The 13,563-nt window shown below is 45.3% G+C and overlaps 1 protein-coding gene across 1 annotated transcript in view; it reads right to left on the bottom strand.

The window, feature by feature from the left end:
- Positions 1–13,563, bottom strand: part of LOC144761766 (uncharacterized) — a 638,918-nt gene that overhangs the window by 88,052 nt on the left and 537,303 nt on the right. Inside the window, exon 10 of the mRNA XM_078647014.1 lies at positions 4,303–4,431. Within this exon, the coding sequence (XP_078503140.1) occupies positions 4,303–4,431 (129 nt within the window). The remainder of the gene's footprint in view (positions 1–4,302; positions 4,432–13,563) is intronic.

Genomic DNA, 13,563 nt, shown 5'->3' on the forward strand with positions numbered 1-13,563 from the left:
AGTCGAGAGACTTCGAAATAGTAATCAAAAAGGATCAAAAAGTTTAGTCAAAATTGACTAGGGTTACTGCTTTTTCCAGATCTGCGCTTGCTGGCGCGGAAAAAAGAAGAACTGACGTCAGCACGCGGAGGCGGCGTCTAAGTACTCTGACGACGTCATCACGGCGCCCACGACGCCGACGACGGACGCGGAGCCGCAGACGACGCCTACCGACGCGCAAGGGTACTGCTACGCAAAAAATTCCGGATCCAGTCTGACGCCTGGGGATATTCTAAGGTAAGGAATCTAATACTAACGTGTCTCTTTCAGATACTGCAGGTATTGTCTTTGAGAAATCCATATGTCTGGATGTGTAAGGAAGGAATGATTCATAAATATATAAAATGTGTTGCTACAAAAAATAAGAACTTTAACTCAGTCTACTACCCTGGGAGTAGGACACCTGGCCCAACATATCACCATCCTACATTGAGCCAAAGCTGTGAATCATCTAGGTGAGGCCTCCTTACAATATCCCAGGAGCCTCATGCGAAATGGTGGTGAGGGGAAGAGTCTAATTAATGTTGCATCCTTTCCCCAGTTCAACATAAATGTCTTCTCTTAGGCTGCCACCGATGTACATGACCGGCTGAAAATCATACTTTTTTGTGGGATCATCTGATGTTGATAGGTTCTGTGACCAGTCCAAATGCTTTGAGTCGACTCCAAGTGCACTGAGTCGCACAGGTGTATAGTAGTATTGTTGAATACATTTAAAATGCAAAAATGTATGCCTGCTATTCAGCAAGTTCCCTTTCGTCTTTTAACAGCCCGAAATTGTCACAAGCACGTGCCCCGCTCAACAGGTTCCTTTTGACGTTTCTGACCCTGCGTGACATTCTTGACACACAAGCACTTTAGCACCACTGTGCTCTTCGCAAGCCGTTTGGCAACTTAAAAGCGCAGACTATTTTTTTATAATCAGCTTTCTGCTGGCCGCCGGCAGGATTTTATCTTATTGTATTTAATGGGTGATGAATGTGAATTAATCTGTATTTTACGTTGCAACATTTTTAACAATTTTAACTAATTGAAACTTACTTGTCTTTTAACAGTAATACCTCCACTGGTCATCTATCAAAGCCTGGCCCACTATGTTTCCCAATTAATCTTAGCACTCTGAGATGTCCCCGACACTCAGCGATGCTGACAGTAGAGGGGAATACTAAACATTTATTCCAACTGATCTTTAGACCCAAAACACCAAATGCAATGATCTCAAGCAACATATGGGAGAAGTTAACCTCAGGGTCCCTCACATACAGTAAAATGTAATTCTCAGATAGGGAACCATCTGAGAATGACACTTGCTGTGCAAGTGATTGGGATATCATACCGCCGACTAATTTGGTAACATGGTTGAATATAATAAAGAGAGCCAAGACACAGCAATGCAGCTCCCAGTACAATTCTCTTCATACCTGCCATTATGTAGCCCCACATTAGAAAAACTTTCTCTATATTGAGGAAGACAGCAGCAGATTTTATCTCAGTGCTTAGTTTCTCTATAGTAATGAAAAATATGTAAATTGTGCATTGTAGGATATCCTAATACACAAGGCTAGGGGTCCCAGGTGGGAACCCTAGAAGGGGAGAGAGGTCCTGAAATGGAGAGGATGGAAGGGATGCCGCCTTCCTGTCGTAGATTCAAAAAACACAAAAAGTATCCCCTCGGGAACTGAAGCGTTTCCAGTGGAAGAGGAAAAGGCTAAGGGATGGTTAGTACGCCAGGTGGCAGTGTAGGATAGCCACGCATGAATCCTGTCTGGACATTTATGACCAGTCGCTGAATATAAGGGATAGGTCGATTGGCTAAGATTTTGGGTAGAATCTTAGTGTCGGTGTTAAGGAGCAACAGGGGTTGGCTAAAACACATGAGAGGACTCAGGTTTTCTTGGTGTCAAAAGAATAACACTCATTGCTTTTCTAAGGGGCAGTGGAATAATTATGTGATCATGCGCTAGAGCTAACATTTCAAGCATAAGCAGGCAAGGTCATCAATATATTCGTTATACCTAACAGCAGACTGTGCCAGGTTCTCTGCCTTTAGGTATGTCTATTGCTACATTCTTTATTTCTTTCATTGTAATGGGCAGTATTACTAGTTTGCTATCTGAGTTTTTGAGCCATTCAGGAGTCACCTTCTCAAAATACTGCAGTGCTTCTTATTCATAGGAACCTAGCTGAGATCAGTAAAGTGCATCATAGTAGTCACAACAGCAATTTAGAATGTTAGCAGACTCATAATGTATGCATCCATTCCTATACTCACTGGCGTTACCAATCCCTCTGCCAAAAGCCAGCCGCAGCAACTTAGCCAGTGTGCCACTCACCCTCACAATAGGCCCTGGCCATGGCATATTTGCCAAAATATTTAACCTCAGTCTGCCAATTCCATAAATTCAAATACCTTTGCATGAATATCTATGACCACCTGACTGTCACCAGTAGCAATGTGGAGTAACTCAACCCTCTGTAGGTCCTGTCCACACTACCTCGGATGAAACTGAGATACATGTATTGCGTGGCAATGCATATGCCACAGATATAAGCCAGACCTTTTGCCTCTCACAGAATACTACTAATAGACACTGAGCCAAATTTGATGCAAAGGTAGACAATAACTTTAGTTCTGATCTCAGTCTTTAAAACTGCATCCATCAGGGCCTCTGAAGGGAAGCACCACAGAAGGACACAATGCACCTGTGATGGCAGTTTAAGGTCAAGAATAATAGGGGAATAATCCAACAGGGTATGCAAAAAAGTCAGACATTTCTGTGCCCACACGCAGACATCCCTCAACGTCAACCAGCAATCTATGCAGGACTGCATACCATGGGCCAACGAACAAAAGAATAAGTCCCTGACCTTTCCATTCCAGTGTAGAATGTTGTATTGAAGTCCCACCCCATATGACAGTACGCAGATCAAGACTCTGACATGCTATGTATGGATCTTTAGAGATCTGTGGGGAATCAATGCGTGCCCCAAGAATATTAAGAACAGGTATATTCTGTCCCCCTAGAACACCCTGCAGGTACATCCCTTCAGGGTACCCCACCGCCCTCACCAGCTGAATGGGGGGACCCTCATAACTCATATCATTATTCCTCTGGAAAGTGTAGTATAGGAAGCAGTTATCCTCGAGTGCCATTCACACTCTTTCCATCCATGACGGTATACAACATTGGGCAATGGGTGCCCGCTTCGGCCACTGTTTCTACTGCCCTGAGTGATGGCATATTGCCTGATCCCATGCACATCTTCACCTGAAAATTGAGTGTGCTTCAGTGAAAGGGATGGTGGGACAAATGTTTAGTTGTCCATTTTCTCTTTTGGCAGGTTCCATACTGCAGCTCAACAGAGAGTGCTATTAGGCTGCTCGTCTGCTGCACATTTAATGGACAGTTTGCCACATACCACATGACCACTGCTTTTAAACTGGATGGCCATATTTGAATGGTATTGCCCATAATGCATCAATGTTTTACTGTTCAAAAGAGGCAAACAGCCAACATATTGCTTCTCACTATTGTGGCCATGTTGGAACATAAAGAAAATATATACTGTGCATAATACTATTGCAAAACCCGCTGCTCAGTTTATTACATTTTTTATTGTAAGCACAAGTTTGCCATATTTAGGTGGTGGAACATTTTCCTTTTTCTACTTTTATTCTCTTAATTTGTCTTGCATGTACTTGCCTCTCTGTATTTGTATTGTGGATGGGTAAGTGAGCAAGCGCTTGAATTAGTCAATTAGTAGATGAATGAATGAGTGCAAGAATGGGCAATAGGGGGCATGTTTGATGAGTGAGAGCATGCCTCAACTCACCAGTAAATAAAGAGACCTTTTAACTAATAAGCTAGACCTTTTCACTTATAAGCCAGACCTTTTGCATTGCCTTTGCTTATTTTCAATGCCCAGTTCTCTTAAAATATAAATAAAATAAATATATGCAGCTGTCTCCTTGGTCAAAGAAATACATGAACATACCAGAGAAATACATGAACATATCAGAAATATACATGAACATACTAGATGATATGAGAAAGTGACGAAGAACAAATAATGTTAAAAACATTGAGCCAGATAAAAGCGATGCACAGTTACAGTCGGCTTACCACATGACAGCCGAAGATAACACTGGGCTGATGGGACAACACCTTGGAGACTGGATACTAGAAACATGATCACACACTGTGGATTTTTCATTGATCGTTAAACCAATATCAGTGGATAAAGGACAATCATGCTACACACCTGGATGTTCTCTGAAAGGCTCAGGTTCTCAATAATACAAGCAGTGTGGCTCACTATCACTGTGTTGGTATTCTGAGTTTGTAACAGAGTCCCCAAGCTCTCCAGCAGCTCTTCACACATGAGTGCTGTCTGAAATCCATAGACATAAACCCATGAGATCAAGTAGAGATTGCACTTGCTGTAGTAGAAAGACTATATTATTACATTTTATCAATGATAATTTGCAACATATGATCCTAAACAGGGCCTTCAATAATAACAGCAAACTGTTCTAGCTGTAAATGATAAGTTAGTGAAATGTGTGAAAGGGAGAGGCATGTTTGTACACGCAAACTGGGAATGTAGGGTTTTGTGGAATTATCATGCAAGTAGAATGCTGGGACTATCGTCGCTACCAGACATTAGACCTCCAATATCACTGCAGTTCATTATCCTTGGTATGCCCAATTATGTCGATCTACCTAGGCACAAGCTTACACTCTGCTCCTTCAGGTACAGGATTGCCCAGCAAGATCTCGCACGAGAGCGGGGAAACTAAGAGCCATATGTACAAGGGGATATTGCCACCAGAATGTCACTTGTAGGGACTTAATTTGGCTTAACGTCGCCTTGTAAATAAGGCCCCTTTTCACGCTTCACTTAGCGTGCAAGGGTTGTGCAATGGGTTTTGCAGTGGGCATTCCATCTCAACACCCATTGGTTTTTAACACTGCCCCATATCTACAAGGCTGGGGCAGCACCAAAAACTAAGACCAGGGAATACTTAGTTATTACACACAGTGCCCCCGGGGCGCAATGGGCATTTCCACCCACATTGCGTGCCCCCGGGGCACTTTGATAGTACAGAAGGGGCCACAGATGCTTGTGCGCTTCTGTAATAATGATACTTGACGCTTCTGTAATACTGATAGCCCTGGCGCACATAAAGCTTTCAGCGCTACCTTCACGGGGCCTTCTCTAATTTGCATAGGGGCATGCCCCATGCAAATGAGGGAATTCCTGTGCCTCTGTGCCCACACCGTATTACATACATGGGCACAGAGGCAAAGAAGCTCTTAGGAGGTGCACTAACAGTGCATCGCTTAAACGGTGGTGCACTGTCAGTGCACTCCCTGAGAGCAGCCTTCTGGAGGGGGGAAAGGGGGTCCTATGGACCCCCCAGACATCACCTTTCAGGCAGGTGCAGTCACTGGCTGTACCCGCCTGCAAGGGGATTTCTAATCCTCTTTGAAATTGCAGGCTGGTTGCGCATGCTCTGTGAAAACATGGAGCTGCTTCAATGCAGCCGCTCCATTTTTCACAAGAATGCGCTGCCCCTAGGGTAGCGTGGGTTCGTGGCTGCCCTGGGTACAGCGCATTCATCATAATGCAGTGCATTATCCTTCATTGCACTGGGTGCACCTTTTAAAAGGTGCGCTCAGCGAAATGAAGGAGTATACGCTGCATGTGTAATGCAGCCCCTGCTCTTAGAATGACGATACAAGGAGAAATTATTAATTTCTCCTCGTGTTTCACTCTTTCCCTGTGTTCTGTATTCTGCAGCACATATAGAAAGAGCAAATCGCCTTTCAAGATTGTTTATGTGTATATGGTGTTCCTTTCTGTACATAAACAATTGCCCATGCAGCACAGGTACTCTTGCATTATTAAGCGTCGTATTTTTGTAAATACGGTGCATCCCTGCATTTCGAAAATATCAGAACGTGGTGTTGCCGAATTTGGCGTCAGACTGCACTCCGAAATATTTTTGTAAAAATGTCCCTGTGTTTGTCTGGCGCAGACAATGAAGCACAGCCAGATTAATCAGCACATGGCAGCTGAACAGACTCGAAGCCTTGTATCTTAGACTGTGACTCACAAAGACCATGGGATGTTAAGATAGTAACTTAAATGTTGAACCTCATTGAAAAGTGACATGTATATGCAAGTGTTTTTATGGTGAAAAAAATGCAATAAAAAGTATTCCAAGAAAAGAAACAATGCTTTGCAGCCAGAAAGATAAATGTGACCAGGACGTCATCTTGTGGCCAGGTTGTTGACTACAGAGCCTGGAGGCTCAAGGTCTGAATCTGACTGCACATATAGCAGGTGGTGAAGGCGCATGCACTTGCCTCACAGTTTCACCCAGCCCTTCACTTTAGGAAAGCAGCTGGAATGTACCCACTGTTTTGTTATGCGTTGCCTCTCATTAGCCACGCGGGCATGGAAAAGAGAACCTGCTGATGTACATAGTTTTTAAAAGACCTCTACTAATCATTGCTTATATTAACATCCCCGCTCCTGATTGGAAACACAAAAATCTTGGCTTCAGCTCTCATGTGTTTTAAGAGCAGTGGAGTCCCTGCCCTGCAATGAACAAGGAGAGTCAGTGACCCTTTCTGTCCCCTTCCCCTGCAACTTGTCCTGTTCGTGTCCCAGGTACCCAGAACGGACTGCAAGGAAACGCGCAGGCATAAGTTTCAGGTCTTCCCTCTGTGAATGCCTGACGTGCTGGAATCTGCTCCGCCATATCTCCTGGCACACCCCATGCACAAAATCGACACAGACTAGCCAGCTGCACACCAGAAAGTTGGTTGTTTTTCAGGGGGCATTGCTAAGATGCCCTCAGAGTGCATTTTACAATAAATCCAACACTGGCATCAGTGTGGTTTTATTATGCTGAGAAGTTTGATATCAAACGTCCTAGCATTCAGTACCATGTGAGTACCAGTGGTGCCTTTTACAAGGGACTTATATGTGTGCCAGAGGTGTGCCAATTGTGGAAACGAAGGTACAGTTTTGGGAAAGAACACACGCATTGGGAACCTGATTAGCAAGGACCCAGTCCACATTCAGTCAAAGTGCATCAGAAATCAGGCAAAAAGTGGGGGCTAGCCATACAAAAGGGGCACTTTACTACAAGCCCCTTCTGGATTATGGGGTTGCCGCAATACTCTCCGCTGAGGCTCATGCGTCTCTCTGCTACGCTGACCCCCACTACGGCAAGCCCTTCAGGCATACGGTGTCATTGACCCCCAGGGGAGCTATGTCATTGTCGTTACCACTTTAATGAGCTGCTTCGCTTGCTCAGTTCTGCGGGTCTCTGGTTTGATTGACCTCCACCTCTTGGGAGGTACTGCTTGTGCAGAAATAGGATTCTGCGCATTGTGACCTGCTGTTTTTCTCACTGATCCTTGTCTTAAGGCACTGAAAAAGAACAATGCTGAAACCGACATGAGTGTGCATGGGTGGCAACTGATTATGACTCCGCTCTATCACTTCCAAGGCGGTGTAGGGTGGCCATGGCGGCTTATGGTGCCAACTGCACATCCAAGATGACCAATGGGTAAGGAGCTTCGGCTGGGAGGTCCCAGGCTAGGACTCGCCTTACTGAGAATATCCCTGAGAAAAGCCCCCCATCGAGCCACCACCACCCCCAGGGATCTGAAGGCTACAATCCTGCAATCCTCCAATCCTCCATGGCCGCTCCAATGCTATCGCTGACAGAGATGAAACCTACCACAGCAGCAAGCAAAATCAAGAAAGACTGTCGCCTGCGGAAACCTAGCAAGATGGCCGAATGCACGGTTGAGCTGCTAAAAAGTAGCTGAGTGGAGATGGGCTAGGGATCACCCTTCTGGTGTAAATCCACGGCCTTCACCTAACTTCCCAGCACTGACACTGTTACTCTGCATCCCGCTACGAATGCCTCTCACTGGCAACATTAAAAAAACATTTTTTAACTTGGATTACCTTGGAAGCAGCAACCCTTGCACTCTTCCTGTAGGAGCTACCTTGGTGCCTGAGATGTTTTCCCTAAACAAAGCAGGAGAGAGCATTGAGATCCTGCTGCATTCTTACCCCCAAGGTATTCCCAAACAAAACGGGAGAGAGCAACAAGTTCCTGTCTGCCACCCTCTCATCCACAGGACTGGCCCTCCTGCAATCTAGCAGCCAGAAGTAAGCTTCTTCCCCTGATTAGTGGTTGGGGTCTATAGGATCTACACTCCACCATTGAATGATTGAGGTCCATGGGACTGGGGACTGCGGTGAAAATCTTAAGCAGGAATGCTGCATGCAGGCTGTCTTTGTCAAGGATCAGCAGCCTGAACCATGCTTCAGGACAGACTGCTGGGTCTCACTCATGCTCCCCCATCGGGAACCTCGCCTGCATCTTATCAGTAAGGATGGTATGTGCGAGGCAGCTATTTTGTCCCCATCTACTGGCCCTCTCCACGGCCAGCTTACTTCAGCTTGGAGGGTGAAACGGGCCCCTGGTGCTGCAATACCTTGAGCCCGTCCCGTTTAAGGGTTTGCCACATGACTCAAAAGGGACTGTCTTTGTGCCGGCCCGGTTGGCCTGTCTGACCCCTGGTGTTACCCTATTGGTGGCGGTCTGCGGGACCTGAATTAATCCAGTTACTGTAGACTCAATTCCCTATCCCCCACTACTCTTTGTATACACCGTTACGTGTATATATGTTTATCTCTTGTAACCGATTCATCACAAAAATATTATTTTATGTATTCACCTGAATCTATTTATGAAATGTATATTTACACTAAAATGTACTGTGATGCACAATAAGCATAAAATGCACACTATGATAATCAATGCTGGATCGGCAATGAATGTTTAAAACCAGATCCCTAATAAATATATTTTTGAATAAAGTATCTTTTCGATGATATGTTCCTCTGCATTGTTTATCCATATTCAGTAACCTTTGTTGTCAGTCACACTTGTTGTCAGTCCATGTTTATTTAAAACTCTTGTTCCTAAATAATTGTCTTTCCAAACACTTAGTGATCCCAATTTAGGAACTCTAGTTGGGGATACCTCCTTTTCTTACACCCATACCTTAACCAACATCCATTGGATCACTCCGCACTGCTGGCTTCGTTACTTTCTGGGAAGGTTAGACCCAAAATCCTGCTGTAGAGACTCCGTATGATAGTGCTAAAGGCTGAGACATTCCGGGGGAATGTGAAAGAGTTAACAACATGCTTCTTTAGAGAAAACTTGAACGCCACTGATTGCAGGCTGACTGAATGAGAGGCTAATAAACCAGTGCTAAGAGGCAAATACATAGGCTACATGCACAGAGTACAAGAGCAATTGGAGCAAGATTTCACAAATTCAGATCATACACAAATGGCCTGGGATAGCCACACTGACCAGGACCATGATGACGGCCAGCAGAGAACGCGGAGCAGACCACAGATAAGAGACACCTTGGTACGACTGGAGAAATACACCTGCACTCAAAACAGACAAAGACTTTTTAGGGAAGGTGATAAAGCAGGTAAAATGTTAGCATGGCTGTTAAAAAGTAACAGACCATAATCCCAAATTCATTTGTTGCGAGGGGGTGAAGGAATGGTAATGATGGCCCGTGACCACATTAATGCCCCTTGCACAGAATACCTGCGGGATAGTTTTGCCTGGGTGCCATTTGTGGGCAAGAAAGTTCTGGAGGAGTATCTCCAGACGGCTGCCCTGCCCTGCCCAGACTGGGTAAACAGCATCAAAAACTCCTTGAAGCCACCTAGAGTTGGAAGAGATAAAGGAAGAACTGGGTGATATGAAGTCCGGAAAGACCCCTTGGACAGATGGGCTCCTGTCAATCCTACTGGAAAAATTAAAAGCAGTGGCGAGGGGAAAAGGAACGTTTAAGATCTAACGGAGCTCTCCTCTAATAGACCGCAATCAATGCTTAACACAGATTTCAAAATACTATGCTTGGATCTGGCCAACAGACTACTGCGGATGGTACAAATACTGATACAATGAAATCAAACCAGGCTCATCCCGTGGAGGAACACCATGTATATTCTACAACGTCTGAATCATATCATATATATGGTGGCCTCCTCAGTGGATCGGTATGAGGTGGCAGCCCTCTATATTGAGAGGGAATTTGACAAAGTGGGGTGGCTCTACATATGGTCTGTCCGATGACATATGGGATTCGGCCCCAATTTTATACACTGGGTGTGACTATTATACATGCGTCCAGTGGCGCAGGTGAGTACTGGAAATGTGATCTCAGACTTTTAGGAGTTAAAGCAAGGGACGAAGCAGGGTTGCCCACTGCCCCTATATTCTTTGTATTGGCGGCCGAGACACTGACATTCGTGCTGCGATAGAAACTTGGTCTGTAGGGAGTCTACCTCGACACCCTGGTTTATCTTCGAGACCCAGAATGCTTAGTTCCAATGTTGTTGGAGGGGTTAAGCAGATTCGTCTGGTGTCAGGCTAACCCAAACAGAACAAAGTCCAAACTGTTTCACCTGGCTGAACTGGGATGGACAGACACAATGCTCCCGCAGGGCCTAGGGTTGTACTAGGAGGGAGATGCCTTCCGATATCTCAGGATTTAGGTCACACAAAACCGAGAAACCCATTATGTTCTTAACATGGAAAAGATGGTCAGTGGAATTCTGGAAAACACTCCCATTGTCCATGATGGGGTGAATCTTTGTGGCAAAGATGGCCTTCCAACCACTATGTCTGTACGTGTTACAAAATGTAATGGGTTTGATCCCTTCGTCCACTTTTGTGCAACTGGATAAACTGTTATGGGATTTGGTATGGGTGGGTGGATGGAGCAGGGTCATGCTAGACACTCTGAAGCTCCCTTGAAGGAATGGTGGACTGGGACTTCCTGATCTTTTACTCTAATATATAGCAATGGGGCAGCAATAAATGGCTTGATCAGAAACCAACGTGGGAAAAATCTCTTCTTGCGGGCCCTACGACCTGCATATCTTGATGGGAAATGATGTCTCCATGATGGGAAATGATGTCCCTGATAACCTACTGTATTAGTTGCAGCAGATGGGTCAGGTATGGCACAGAGTGGTGTTGGTGGTCCTAAAAAACGCACCTTATGCAGAAGACCTGCCCCTGTGGACTCTGAGACCTTTCTCTGCTCTTTCAAGGGATATGTCCAATGCAGGGTGGTGGGAGGGGGGTGCCTGATCGAGGGTGATCTCTATCTGAATAAGAAGTCCATCTCTTTTGAACAGACCCAGGAGTGCTTTAGGGTAAGTCCGGGGAAAATTCTTGCTGTATGCTAGGTTGGCACACATGGCCCACAGGCACTGGTTCTCATTCTCGGATGAGCTGCACGAACACACAGATGATGTAACCCATAGACATGATGGATTGTAGAAGACTGATTACACGCCTCCATAGTGCACTACTGACAAGCAATGGGAGGGGATATGGCGAGTGTCAGAGATAAGTGGAGAGCATGCAAGCAGGTCCAACTGGTGTTGCCTGTCTGCATTAAGCTCACTTACTACAATTATTTGTTTTCAACTTGCATGACCCAATTGAAACTCTTTAAAATATACCACGAGAAAACCACTAGCTGCGGCAGATGCGGCCAGCCATTAGCATCCTTTTTACACATGACGTGGTCTTCTGTCCAGCTGAAGGGGTTCTGGACGGGGGTGGCTGGCACACTGTCCCATATAACTGGGATGACCTTGATGAAGGCAGACAAACTCTGCTTACTATAGGTGCTCTTGAGACGAAGGCTACAGAAAATGTCAGCCTGAATGCTGGTTCTCTGGGTGGTCCTGGCAAGACAACAGATTGCTATTCGCTGAAGGGCATCCGGGCGCCAGAGACCGCAGTTTCGAAGCGTGATTTATTAGAATGGGCTCTGGAAGGTGAGCAAAATATTAAATGTACCCACAGGAACAACAAGGTGATTGAGGATTTAATAACTTTGCTTGCTATGTGTTTTTGTCTTTTTTTCTATGTGAAATGCCAATAAAAATCTATTTTTAAAAAGTCTATAGAGTGATCGATTGTCCTAAATAAAAGGGAAATACCACCTTAGGTAAAAAGGCCCAGGTCCTCATCACCACTTTGTCTGGGAAAATGTGGTGTACGAAGGCTGAACTAGCAGTGCCTGCAGCTCACTAACACAAAGTGCAGTGACTTTCGCAGTGTGCAACCCTGTCAAGGTAGAATTGTGCATAGCCTCAAATGGCAGTACCATGAGGAACGTCCAAACCAAATTAGGGTCCTAGTGAGGCATTATGAAAGGTTTTGAGGAACACGTCTCAGGCCTTTTGGGAAACGCATCACAACAGGTGATTTAAAAATGGCAACTGCTCAGGCAAGCAGAAAAAGCTGAGTGGTCCAATATGAAACCCTTAAATTCGGCCAATGCAGGGTGTTGCTGGGTCAAAACAAATAACAACAAATCACAAAGATTTACCTGTAGAGGAAAATGTTAATGGTCTAATCTATACTAGGCAAGAATATTTTGCCCGGAATAGATTCACTAGTCAGAAGATACTGGCCACGAGGATTACATCCGCTAATTCTGTCTGCAAAACAAAACGGCTTAGATGCCACTGTTTTATCTCCACACAAGGAGTTGGATGTTGTTAACATTAGTGTTCAGGACCTTCTTGTGTTGCTGAAACAAAAGGTCCTCCTGCAGATTTAGCCAAACCGAATGGCAAATACTCAGAATCAAGAGATATGGGGACCATACTCTCTTGGCCCAATTCAGGGCTGTAGAAATGATTCAGGCTCAGTATGTCCTGACTTAAGAACTCAAGGCAGGAAAAGTAGACAGGGATGCATACAGGTGACCTATGTTCAACTGTAAACAGAACGTGTCTCCTAACAACTTTGCTGATGGAAACTCCAGCGGGCAGTAGTTTTGAAATTGTGTGTTCTCAGTGGTGGCAAAATGATCTGCACCTCTCTGGTCGAAGATGCTTTGAACCACCTTTGAGATAGAGATGTCATCTGTAGTCCACTAACCATCATCTGCCACACTCATCTGCTCTGGCATTCAGGGACCCTAATAGGTGACTGGTCACCAGAAAGAATACCTGCTGGCTACGCCACCTCCAAAGGCTCATGGCCCAGGACCCCACCCCGCTTGGTACATAACCCAGGACCCCACCACGCCATGCTTGTTGCAGTACCACATGGCGGTCATGTTGTCCCTAAGAATATGCACCTCCCTCACTTTTAATGGTTGGTAGGAAAACTCTGAGAGCCAACCGGATTACTCAAAGCCCACAAGTCAGACTGATGTCCACTTGCCAACAATGAATGTCCTGGTCTGTCCCTTCTGAGAATCGCTGATGGTGTTAGACAGATTGCTTTGGTGCTGAGGCTACTGAAACCAGAGGTTCCAGTGCAAGGCCTGCATGTTCCATCTGGCATACGGGACAAGAAGGATGAGCAAGGCAAAGCCCAAGAAACCTCAGAACCATCCTGACCGATACCCAGGACTGAGC

This window comes from Lissotriton helveticus, chromosome 6 (genome assembly GCF_964261635.1).
Source record: "Lissotriton helveticus chromosome 6, aLisHel1.1, whole genome shotgun sequence".
NCBI classification, from domain to species: Eukaryota; Metazoa; Chordata; class Amphibia; order Caudata; family Salamandridae; genus Lissotriton; species Lissotriton helveticus.